Source organism: Mercenaria mercenaria, chromosome 4, assembly GCF_021730395.1.
Source record: "Mercenaria mercenaria strain notata chromosome 4, MADL_Memer_1, whole genome shotgun sequence".
In the NCBI taxonomy this organism is placed as follows: domain Eukaryota; kingdom Metazoa; phylum Mollusca; class Bivalvia; order Venerida; family Veneridae; genus Mercenaria; species Mercenaria mercenaria.
The window spans coordinates 31,483,038-31,495,786 of NC_069364.1; the positions used below are offsets into that span (position 1 = coordinate 31,483,038).

Sequence of the window (12,749 nt, forward strand, 5' to 3'; positions counted from 1 at the left end):
AATTAGATACATGAGTTATCACTAAATTTGACCAAATGACCGGGGGTCGTTTTTTTATGGGAGTCAATATTCTTCGTGAGATTCAGTTTACTTCACGTGGGGGAGTCATAGTACTATGATCTGGAGGTCATAATACTATGACCGGGGGGTCACTTTTTCTATAGAATAATGACCGGGGGGTCATTATTCTATGGGGGTCGAAATACTTCATTACACCGGCACCATATCCACGGGTGGGATTCATGAATTTGCAAGAAGTCCAAATGTGGTTTAAACCCGTATAAACGCACAGAAAAAAACCATTTAATTCTTAAATAAAGTACACATGTGTGCATACGTGTTACAACGGAATATATGCAAATCACCTTGCAGTAAGTACTCTAAAATGCCTAGGAACTCATCTGACTGCTGAGGACAAACTTTAACTTATGCACAGTTTCAAAACAGAGAAAATGGTGAAGCTATTTCAGCTTACTGTAATTTCATTTTTCACGTTAATGTACGGTAAAGTCTCTTTTAAATATTGCAGTTATAGGAAATTGTTGTAAGCATTATATTGATTTCTAGACTACGGTTATTATACACCAAGAAACGAAGTCGGCTTGGAGGGGTTGGGGTGTCATGAAAGGCTTGACAGATTTAAACAATTTTGGTACACAGGTGTAACGGTGTAACATCATAAAAAAAAGGTCAAATTTGACTTTGAGGTCAGTAGGTCAAGTGTCAAGCTCACAATGACCCGGAACAGTTAAGCGGTTTCCGGATGATAACTTGAGAACGCTTGGGTCTATGATAATGAATGTTGATAGGAAGGTTGGTCATGACCAGCAGATAACCCTTATTGATTTTGTAACATCATAAAATAAAGGTCAAGTTTGACTTTGAGGCCAGTAGGTAACAGTAACCCGGAACAATTAAACCATTTCGGGCAATGCTAGTTTCAACCATGCGCTCGGATATTGTTTGAACTTTTTCCTCGTCTCTACGGTCGAACGTCGTACAACTTTTTTCATTCGTCTGAAGCTATAAAATACACAGATAAAAAATTATGAGGTCTGAGTGAGATCTTTATTAATCGAAGTCATTGTGGATATCAAACAAATAAAACATTTAATTTAGACAGTCGTTTAAGTGTTTTTGTTAAAAAATACTCATACCATGCCAAGTGAACGTTACAATAAGGTTGTCGTGATTTTCTTTAAAATTCACGCATCATACAACTGATCTTTGAAAATCTCAACATTCGCATTCTACAAACATTTTGCATGTACATTTTTTACCGTACACATGTAGCTAAAACGATGATTTGCATACAATACCACGTCAGTCTGTCAGAATAATTGTTGTTGTTTAGACCGGAAGGTCAGTTTGAAAGTTAACCCTAGTTTATTTATTGAAACGTTGGCCATGCGATAAGAAACACTGAAACAATGTTACCGGTGCACGATGGATGTTGAATTATCACTCGTTTAGTATGCATAGTACCCATTTACCGAACTGTATTTTTAAGGTGAGAAAGTCGCGATAGAGATGGGTAAGAATATTATCATTTTCCTGTTCATCACCATAGTTTGGGTATTTAGTGAGAGAAGAATAAGTAAAGCCTAGAATTTAATTGCCAAGTACTTTGGATACCGCAGCATAATTTTATAAATGTGAATTAAATGAAACTTTTGATTATACAATTAACTTAATTCAAAGCTTGTATTTGATAACGGTGGTAGGCAAGTGACATCTATTAGTTTACTTCTTCGGAACCTTTACAATAAATCTATTTATTCAACAACGAATATATCAGTTTATGTACTCGAGGTCCTCTATCTTTAACGCTTACGAAATAAAATTTAGTACACTTAACCTATCACACAGTTATAATTTAGTACTCTAAACCTTTAGCTTTGTAAGTTTTCTCACGCGTAGCTTTTATCATTACACCGTCTAAAATTGTAAACAAAGTAGGGACAAAAAAAAAAGACTGGGTAAAAAAGACATCCTGCATAATATTATATCCGGAAAAGTATCATTGAAAATAAAATTGGCTAACAAGTTTTGAGATGTCAACACATATGACGAATTATATATGCAATAGTATAGTTTATTGATGAAACTCTAAAATTCGAAATAAGGGCGGGAAAAACTAGGGTTTAGGTTACAGAAAATTAACGTGTTTGGTGAATCAAAGTAATGACTAGAATATAAACAAGAAAAATACAACTAAGAAAAACATATTTAAACAAAGACGCCATAATTTTGTGTTGAAAGTAAAGCTTTGAACGACCTGGGAGAAGATTGACTTGAAACGTAAAATCGCCCCAACTGAAGTATGTGTATGATATACTAGTACCTTTTTTAAACCGTTTCAGATGCTTTTGTCAGCTTATTTAGGGTAAAAATGAATGTAATACAATACGATAATAAAATGTTCAAAGCATGACAGTATTCTATAGCGAAGCTATTACGGTTTTTCTTGTATCAAGATATATCACAATTTTGAACAGGAGTTGTTCTACATGACATGTAGTTTATATTAAATTATAATTATATTTATCTGTATCAATTGTGCATTTAATTTACAAGTTTTCATAGTATACCAATGGGTAAGATATAACACTTACAATGACCTTTTCTTTCTGGTCTACTGCCAGAAGGCAACACCTATACTGTTTCTGTCAAATGTTTATTTTTTCTTTTCTTTAAAAAACAAAACAAAAACAAAACATATGTTGAATTTACTTTTGCTTTGCTTGCAATGTATAATTCATAACTTACTTCTGACTCTATATCTTTTGAACCCTTCCTGTTAGAGCAGCAAAAACCACATACCACATACTGCGACAACGGCCACGACAGAAAGAGAAACAGCCAGAATGTTGATTGTGGTCAAGTGCGAATCTGCAAAAATGAACAGCAGAAGTCTTATTATAGAGACCGTACCATAGCTTTTCCGCCATACTTCGATTTTTCAAAATAAAGTGGTTTTTACAAGCACACCGGTTACGATTAAAAATGTAAACAACGAACTCTTGTCTATGGAACATTCGAATGAATGAAAGACAGCCGATCTTAGTAATAAAACTGATTGACAGTGAATGCTAATGACTTTGTGTGATGCAGAAAGGTATTTAGTTTGTAACTATAATTTCCTATCAATTGAAATCTGCTCAAAACTGGTAAAGTAATTGCTTATAATTGGACAAAGCTCACTGTCTTTACTGTTCGCAAGCTGCTAAAAGAGCAAATATAAAAGATTCAGTGTAGGTTATATTTCACTGGTACTACCAGTTAGTAAGGTCAACCGCTAAAAAACACGTCAAAGAATTTGGGTAGGTTTGGCCGATTAAAACGTTGGCAACATTAGATATTTCCTTAATCAAAACAATTTCTGTTACATGAAAATTTTAAATGCTCATAACTCTACGCTTCTGGTTAAACTATTGTCAATTTATCTATTTTTGAGAAATATATAGACATTTGCCTTCATTTCAAAGCTTTTAACTCTACTTGTTAATGTGATTTATTTCAGAATATTTCAATTTGTTTTTTTCACTGGATTTTTTTCTCTGGTTTCGTTTTATCTACCATGTTATTACAAGATATACCATCAACATATCACTGGCAGTGACAAAGTATTTATTGATATATATTAAAATAAAACAAAACTAAAATATAATAAATTTGTAGACTAATTTCTGCACACCACTATATCATTACTCATGACTCTTCTTCAAAACGTTTACTACTCGGTTTCATTACATTACACACAATGAATCATGAAAGCAATAAAGTTTTGATATTTGTAAAAATACCTGTCTTCGAAGGATCCATGCTCGAACTGTCTTCTACTGTGGTAGGCCAATTTTGTTTTGTCGCTTTTGTAGCAATCGTCTCAGTCATTTGGGCATGCGTTGTATTAGCCGCTTTTGTAGCCATTGTATCAGTCGATATTTTATTCGGTGTAATAGTCGGTTGTATAACCATTATATCAGTCGATATTTTATTCCGGGTAATAGTTGCGATATCAGTCGTGTCTGTAACCGACGGGTTATGCGAACCTGTAACAGATTTATCAGTAGTCAGTACAGTAGTTGCGGCACAAGCTTGTGCAATAGTTTTGGAAATAGTTTGTAGAGTTGTTGTATCAGACGTCTGTTGAGTTGTTGTATCAGGAGTTTGTTTAGTTGTTGTATCAGGAGTTTGTTGAGTGGTTGTATCAGTAGTGTGTGCACCCGTTGTTGCAGAAGTTGCGGCAGTAGCTTGTGCAATAGTTTTTGGAAATAGTTTGTGTAGTTGTGTATCAGAAGTTTGTTGAGTTGTTGTATCAGGAATTTGATTGGTTGTTGTATCAGAAGTTTGTTGATTGTTGTATCAGATGTTTGTGTAGTTGTTGTATCACAGTTTGTGGAGTTTGTTGTATCAGTAGTTTGTGTAGTTGTTGTTATAGAAGTTTGTTGAGTTGTTTGTATCAGACGTTTGTTTGAGTGTTGTATTAGAAGTTTGTTGAGTTTCGTAACAGTGTGTGTACACCGTTGTTGCAGTAGTTGCGGCAATAGCTTGCGCAATAGTTTTGGAAATAGTTTGTAGAGTTGTTGTATCAGAAGTGGTTGAGTTGTTGTATCAGAAGTTTGTTGAGTTTTGTTTTGTTTGTTTGTTTGTTTTGGGTTTAACGCGCTTTGTTTCAACAGTATATTCAGTCATGTAAGGCGGGCAGTAAACCTAACCAGTGTTCCTGGATTCTGTACCAGTACAAACTGTTCTCCGACAAGTAACTGCCAACTTCCCACATGAATTATCAGAGTGGAGGACTAATGATTTCAGACACAATGTCGTTTATTCAAATAGTCACGGAGAATACGCCTCGCCTAGTTGATGTGCAGAGGTTGACTTTATCTTGCTAAGGACTTGTTGAGTGTTGTATCAGTAGTTGTGCACCGTTGTTGCAGAGTTGCGGCAGAAGCTTGTGCATAGTTTTGGAAATAGTTTGTGTAGTTGTGTATCGAGTTTGTTGAGTTTTGTTCGGAATTTGTTGAGTTGTTGTATGCAGGTTTGTTGAGTTGTGTATCAGTAGTTGTGCATCAGTTGTTGTATCAGAGTTTGTAGTTGTTGTATCAGAAGTTTGTGTAGTTGTTGTATCAGAAGTTTTTTGAGTTGTTGTATCAGACGTTTGTTGAGTTGTTGTATTAGAAGTTTGTTGAGTTGTCGTAACAGTAGTGTGTACACCCGTTGTTGCAGTAGTTGCGGCAATAGCTTGCGCAATAGTTTTGGAAATAGTTTGTAGAGTTGTTGTATCAGAAGTGTGTTGAGTTGTTGTATCAGAAGTTGTTGAGTTGTTGTTTTGTTTGTTTGTTTGTTTTGGGTTTAACGCCGTTTTCAACAGTATCAGTCATGTACGGCGGGCAGTTAACCTAACGTGTTCTGGATTCTGTACCAGTACAAACCTGTTCTCCGCAAGTACTGCCAACTTCCCCACATGATTATCAGAGGTGGAGACTAATGATTTCAGACACAATGTCGTTTATCAAATAGTCCGGAGAACATACGCCTCGCCCGAGTATCGAACTCGCGACCCAGAGGTCGTAGACCACGCTCTTACTACTGAGTAAGCGGGCGGGCACTTGTTGAGTTGTTGTATCAGTAGTTTGTGCACCGTTGTTGCAGTAGTTGCGGCAGAAGCTTGGTAATAGTTTTGGAAATAGTTTGTAGAGTTGTTGTATCAGAGTTTGTTGAGTTGTTTTGTTTCGGAAGTTTGTTGAGTTGTTGTATCTGATTCAGTTGTTTGTTGAGTTGGTGTATCAGAGTCTGTTCAGATGTTGTATCAGTATTTGTTGAGTTGTTGTTCAGTAGTTTGTTAAGTTGTTTATCAGAGTTTGTTGGTGTTGTTGTATCAGAATAGTTTGTTGAGTATGTTGTATCAATGGTAGTGTGTACACCCGTTGTTGCAGTAGTTGCGGCAATAGCTTGCGCAATAGTTTTGGAAATAGTTTGTAGAGTTGTTGTATCAGAAGTGTGTTGAGTTGTTGTATCAGAAGTTTGTTGAGTTGTTGTTTTGTTTGTTTGTTTGTTTTGGGTTTAACGCCGTTTTTCAACAGTACTCCAGTCATGTAACGGCGGGCAGTTAACCTAACCAGTGTTCCTGGATTCTGTACCAGTACAAACCTGTTCTCCGCAAGTAACTGCCAACTTCCCCACATGAATTATCAGAGGTGGAGGACTAATGATTTCAGACACAATGTCGTTTATCAAATAGTCACGGAGAACATACGCCTCGCCCGAGTATCGAACTCGCGACCCAGAGGTCCGTAGACCAACGCTCTTACCTACTGAGATAAGCGGGCGGGCACTTGTTGAGTTGTTGTATCAGTAGTTTGTGCACCCGTTGTTGCAGTAGTTGCGGCAGAAGCTTGCGTAATAGTTTTGGAAATAGTTTGTAGAGTTGTTGTATCAGAAGTTTGTTGAGTTGTTTTGTTTCGGAAGTTTGTTGAGTTGTTGTATCTGATTCAGTAGTTTGTTGAGTTGGTGTATCAGAAGTCTGTTCAGATGTTGTATCAGTAGTTTGTTGAGTTGTTGTATCAGTAGTTTGTTAAGTTGTTCTATCAGAAGTTTGTTGAGTTGTTGTATCAGAAGTTTGTTGAGTTGTTGTATCGGTAGTGTGTACACCCGTTGTTGCAGTAGTTGCTGCAATAGCTTGCGCAATAGTTTTGGAAGTAGTTTGTAGTGTTGTTGTATCAGAGGTTCGTTGAGTTGTTGTATCAAAAGTTTGTTGCGTTGTTGTATCTGCTTCAGTAGTTTGTTGAGTTGTTGTGTCAGTAGTTTGTTGAGTTGTTTTATCGGGTGTTTGTTGAGTTGTTGTATCAGAAGTTTGTTGAGATGTTGTATCAGAAGTTTGTTGAGTTGTTGTATCAGAAGTTTGTAGAGTTGTTGTTTCAGTAGTTTGTTAACCCGTTGTTGCAGTAGATGTGGCAGTACTTGTGCAATAGTTTTGGAAATAGTTTGTATAGTTGTTGTATCAGAAGTTTGTTGAGTTGTTGTATCAGGAGTTTGTGTAGTTGTTGTATCAGAAGTTTGTTGAGTTGTTATATCAGTAGCTTGTGTAGTTGTTGTATCAGATGTTTGTTGAGTTGTTGTATCAGATGTATGTTGAGTTGTTGTATACGAAGTTTGTTGAGTTGTTGTATCAGTAGTGTGTACAACCGTTGTTGCAGTAGTTGCAGTAGTAGCTTGTGCAAAAGTTTTGGAAATAGTTTGTAGAGTTGATGTATCAGACGTTTGTTGACTTCTTGTATCAGAAGTTTCTTGAGTTGTTGTATCAGTAGTGTGTGCACCCGTTGTTGCAGTAGTTGCGAAGAAGATTGTGTAATAGTTTTGGAAATAGTTTGTAGAGTTGTTGTATCAGAAGTTTGTTGAGTTGTTTTGTTTCGGAAGTTTGTTGAGTTGTTGTATCTGATTCAGTAGTTTGTTGAGTTGGTGTATCAGAAGTCTGTTCAGATGTTGTATCAGTAGTTTGTTGAGTTGTTGTATCAGTAGTTTGTTAAGTTGTTGTATCAGAAGTTTGTTGAGTTGTTGTATCAGAAGTTTGTTGAGTTGTTGTATCGGTAGTGTGTACACCCGTTGTTGCAGTAGTTGCTGCAATAGCTTGCGCAATAGTTTTGGAAGTAGTTTGTAGTGTTGTTGTATCAGAGGTTCGTTGAGTTGTTGTATCAAAAGTTTGTTGCGTTGTTGTATCTGCTTCAGTAGTTTGTTGAGTTGTTGTGTCAGTAGTTTGTTGAGTTGATTTATCGGGTGTTTGTTGAGTTGTTGAATCAGAAGTTTGTTGAGATGTTGTATCAGAAGTTTGTTGAGTTGTTGGATCAGAAGTTTGTAGAGTTGTTGTTTCAGTAGTTTGTGCAACCGTTGTTGCATTAGGTGTGGCAGTACTTGTGCAATAGTTTTGGAAATAGTTTGTATAGTTGTTGTATCAGAAGTTTGTTGAGTTGTTGTATCAGGAGTTTGTGTAGTTGTTGTATCAGAAGTTTGTTGAGTTGTTATATCAGTAGCTTGTGTAGTTGTTGTATCAGATGTTTGTTGAGTTGTTGTATCAGATGTATGTTGAGTTGTTGTATATGAAGTTTGTTGAGTTGTTGTATCAGTAGTGTGTACAACCGTTGTTGCAGTAGTTGCAGCAGTAGCTTGTGCAAAAGTTTTGGAAATAGTTTGTAGAGTTGATGTATCAGACGTTTGTTGACTTCTTGCATCAGAATTTTCTTGAGTTGTTGTATCAGTAGTGTGTGCACCCGTTGTTGCAGTAGTTGCGGAAGAAGATTGTGTAATAGTTTTGGAAATAGTTTGTAGAGTTGTTGTATCAGAAGTTTGTTGAGTTGTTGTTTCAGAAGTTTGTTGAGTTTTAATATCAGAAGTTTGTTGAGTTGTTGTATCTGATTCAGTTGTTTGTTGATTTATTGTATCAGAAGTCGTTTGAGTTGTTGTATCAGTAGTTCGTTGAGTTGTTGTATCAGATGTTTGTTGAGTTGTTGTGTCAAATGTTTGTTGAGTTGTTGTATCAGAAGTTTGTTGATTTGTTGTTTCAGAAGTTTGTTGAGTTGTTATATCAGAAGATGGTTGAGTTGTTGTATCAATAGTTTGATGGGTTGTTGTATCACTATGTTGTTGAGTTGTTGTATCAGGAGATTGTTGATTTGTTGCATCAGAAGTTTGTTGAGTTGTTGTATCAGGAGTTTGTTGATTTACTGTATCAGAAGTTTGTTGAGTTGCTGTATCAGTAGTGTGTACACCCGTTGTTGCAGTAGTTGTGGCAATAGATTGCGCAATAGTTTTGGAAATAGTTTGTAGAGTTATTAAATCAGACGTTTGTTGAGTTGTTGTATTAGAAGTCTGTTGAATTGTTGTATCAATAGTGTGTGCACCCGTTGTTGCAGTAGTTGCGGCAGAAGCTTGTGTAATAGTTTTGGAAATAGTTTTGAGATTTGTTGTATCATTAGTTTGTGTAGTTGTTGTATCAGAAGTTTGCTGAGTTGTTGTATCTGATTCAGGAGTTTGTTGAGTTGTTGTATCAGAAGACTGTTGACTTATTATATCCGTAGTTTGTTGAGTTGTTGAATCGGAAGTTTGTTGAGTTGTTTTATCACTTGTTTGTTCAGTTGTTGTGTCAGAAGTTTGTTGAGTTGTTGTATCAGCAGTGTGTTGCTTTGTTGAATCAGAAGTTTGTTGAGTTGTTTTATCAATAGTTTGATGGGTGGTTGTATCAGTAGTTTGTTTAGTTGTTGTATAAGTAGTTTGTTCAGTTGTTGTACCTGTTGTTTGTTGAGACGTTGTATAAGAAGTATGTTTGGTAGTTATATCAGAAGTTTGTTGAGTTGTTGTAAGAGAAGTTTGTTGAGTTGTTGTATCAGTAATGTGTTAAGTTGTTGTATCAGTAGTTTATTGAGCTGTTGTATCAGTAGTTTGTTGAGTTGTTGTATCAGAAGTTTGTTGAATTGTTATATCAGAAGATTGTTGAGTTGTTGTGTCAATAGTTTCTTGGGGTTTTGTATCAGTAGTTTGTTGAGTTGTTGTATTAGTACTTTGTTGAGTTGTTGTATCACTAAGTTGTTGAGTTGTTGTATCAGGAGGTTGTTGATTTGTTGCATCAGAAGTTTGTTGAGTTGTTGTATCAGAAGTTTGTTGAGTTGTTGTATCAGAAGTTTGTTGATTTATTGTATCAGAAGTTTGTTGAGTTGTTGTATCAGTAGTGTGTACACCCGTTGTTGCAGTAATTGTGGCAATAGATTGCGCAATAGTTTTGAAATCGTTTGTAGATTTGTTGTATCAGAAGATTGTTGAGTTGTTGTATCAGATGTTTGTTCAGTTGTTGTTTCAGTAGTGTGTGCATCCGTTGTTGCAGTAGTTGCGGTAGAAGCTTGTGTATTTGTTTTGGAGATAGTTTGTAGATTTATTATATCAGACGTTTGTTGAGTTGTTGTATTAGAAGTCTGTTGAGTTGTTGTATCAGTAGTGTGTGCATCCGTTGTTGCAGTAGTTGCGCCAGAAGCTTGTGTAATAGCTTTAGAAATAGTTTTGAGATTTGTTGTATCAGAAGATTTTGTAGTTGTTGTATCAGATGTTTGTTGAGTTCTTGTATCAGAAGTTTGTTGAGTTGTTGTAACTGATTCAGTAGTTTGGTGAGTTGTTGTATCAGAAGTCTGTTGGGTTATTTTATCCGTAGTTTGTTGAGTTGTTAAACCGGAAGTTTGGTGAGTTATAAATTGTATCAGAAGTTTGTTGATTTGTTGTATCAGAAGTTTGTTGAGTTGTTGTATCAGGAGTTTGTTGATTTGTTATATCAGAAGTTTTTTGATTTGTTGTATCAGTAGTTTGTTGAGTTGTTGTATCAGTTGTTTGTTGAGTTGTTGTATCTGAAGTGTGTTGAGTTTTTGTAACAGTAGTTTGTTGTGTTGTTGTATCAATTGTTTGTTGAGTTTTTGTATCAGAAGTCTGTTGAGTTGTTGTATCAGAAATTTGTTGATTTGTTATATCACAAGTTTGTTCAGTTGTTGTATCAGTAGTTTGTTGAGTTGTTGTATCAGTTGTTTGTTGAGTTGTTGTATCTGAAGTTTGTTGAGTTGTTGTATCAGTAGTTTGTTGAGTTGTTTTATCAATTGTTTGTTGAGTTGTTGTATCAGTTGTTTGTTGAGTTGTTGTATCAGAAGTTTGTTGAGTTGTTGTATCAGTAGTTTTGTCGAGTTTTTGTATCTGAAGTTTGTTGAGTTGTTGTATCAGTAGTTTTTTTGAGTTTTTGTATCAGATGGTTGTTGAGTTGTTGTATCAGAAGTGTTTTGAGTTGTTGTATCAGTAATGTGTACACCCCTTGTTGCAGTAGTTGCGGCAATAGCTTGCTCAATTGTTTTGGAAATCGTTTGTAGAGTTGTTGTATCCCAAGTTTATTGGGTTGTTGTATCAGAAGTTTGTTGAGTTGTTGTATTAGTAGTGTGTGCACCAGTTGTTGTAGTAGTTGCGGAAGTAGCTTGTGCAATAGTTTTGGAAATAGTTTGCAGAGTTATAATATCAGAAGTTTGTTGCGTTGTTGTATCAATAGTGTGTTTACCCGTTTTTGCAGTAGTTGCGGCAGAACATTGTGTAATATTTTTGGAAATAGTTTGTAGTCTTGTTGTATCAGAAGTTTGTTGAGTTGTTGTATCAGAAGTCTGTTGAGTTGTTGTATCAGTAGTTTGTTGAGTTGTTTTATGAGAAGTTTGTTGAGCTCTTGTATCAGAAGTTTGTTGAGTTGTTGTATCAGAAGTTTGTTGAGTTGTTGTATCAGTAGTGTGTATATCCATTGTTGCATTAGTTGCGGCAGTAGCTTGTGCAATAGTTTTGGATATGGTTTGTGTAATTGTTGTGTCAGAAGTTTGTTGAGTTATCGTATGAGGATATTGTTGATTTGTTGTATCAGAAGTTTGTTGAGTTGTTGTATCAGAAGTTTGTTGAGTTGTTGTATCAGAAGTTTGTTGGTTTATTGTTTCAATGGTGTATGCATCCGTTGTTGCAGTAGTTGTTGCAGTAGCTTGTGCAATAGTTTTGGAAATAGTTTGTAGAGTTATTATATCAGACGTTGTTGAGTTTTTGTATCAGAAGTCTGTTGAGTTGTTGTATCAGTAGTGTGTGCGCCCGTTGATGCAGTAGTTGCGGCAGAATCTTGTGTAATAGTTTTGGAAATAGTTTGTAGAGTTGTTGTGTCAGTAGTTTGTGTAGTTGTTGTATCAGAAGTTTGTTGAGTTGTTTTATCAGAAGTTTGTTGAGTTGTTGTATCTGATTCAGTAGTTTGTTGAGTTGTTGTATCAGATGTCTGTTGAGTTATTGTATCCGTTATTTGTTGATTTGTTGTATCAGAAGTGTGTTGAGTTGTTATATCAGAAGTTTGTTGAGTTGTTATATCAGAAGTGTGTTGAGTTGTTATATCAGAAGTGTGTTGAGTTGTTGTATCTGATTCAGTAGTATATTGAGTTGTTGTATCAGATGTCTGTTGAGTTTTTGTATCAGAAGTTTGTTGATTTGTTGTAACAGAAGTTTGTTGAGTTGTTATATCAGAAGTTTGTTGAGTTGTTGTATCAGTTGTTTGTTGAGTTGTTGTATCAGTTGTTTGTTGAGTTGTTGTATCAGTAGATTGTTGAGTTGTATCATTTGTTTGTTGATTTGTTGTATCAGAAGTGTGTTGAGTTGTTGTATCAGTAGCTTGTTGAATTGTTGTATCAGAAGTTTGTTGAGTTGTTTTATCAGTAGTTTGTTGAGTTTTTGTATCAGAAGTTTGTTGAGTTTTTGTATCAGAAGGTTTTTGAGTTGATGTATCAGGCATTTATTGAGTTTTTGTATCAGGTCACCCGTTGTTGCAGTAATTACAGCAATAGCTTGCGCAATAGTTTTGAAAATCGTGTGTAGAGTTGTTGTATCAGAAGTTTGTAGCGTTGTTGTATCAGAAGTTTGTTGAGTTGTTGTATCAGTAGTGTGTGCACCAGTTGTTGCAGTAGTTGCGGAAGTAGCTTGTGCAATAGTTTTGGAAATAGTTTGCAGAGTTAAAATATCAGAAGTTTGTTGTGTTGTTGTATCAGTAGTGTGTGTACCCGTTGTTGCAGTAGTTGCCCCAGAAGATTGTGTCATAGTTTTGGAAATAGTTTGTAGAATTGTTGTATTAGAAGTCTGTTGAGTTGTTGTATCAGTGGTTTGTGTAGTTGTTTTATCAGAATTTTGTTGAGCTCTTGTATCAAAAGTTTGTTGAGTTGTTG

General features: G+C 35.5%; 1 protein-coding gene across 1 annotated transcript; it reads right to left on the reverse strand.

Moving 5' to 3' along the window:
* Positions 1-6,438: 6,438 nt before the first annotated feature.
* LOC128556586 (location of vulva defective 1-like) lies at positions 6,439-9,994 on the reverse strand. The gene is made up of 3 exons (XM_053542119.1): positions 9,937-9,994; positions 7,601-9,284; positions 6,439-7,273 (listed from the first exon to the last, which is right to left on the reverse strand). The coding sequence occupies exons 1-3, from the start codon at positions 9,992-9,994 to the stop codon at positions 6,439-6,441; spliced, it is 2,577 nt and encodes an 858-aa protein (XP_053398094.1).
* Between the last annotated feature and the right edge of the window lie 2,755 nt (positions 9,995-12,749).

Excerpts from the sequence above, each read along its gene's own strand:
- LOC128556586 (XM_053542119.1), bottom strand. The coding sequence starts at position 9,994 with ATGCACACACTACTGATACAACAACTCAACAGACTTCTAATACAACAA. Across the intron at positions 9,285-9,936 it reads AATACAACAACTCAACAAAC|GTACAACAACTGAACAAACT; the intron begins GTCTGATATAAT and ends AACAAACAACAG. Across the intron at positions 7,274-7,600 it reads CAACTACTGCAACAACGGGT|AAGTCAACAAACGTCTGATA; the intron begins GTACACACTACC and ends TTCTGATACAAG.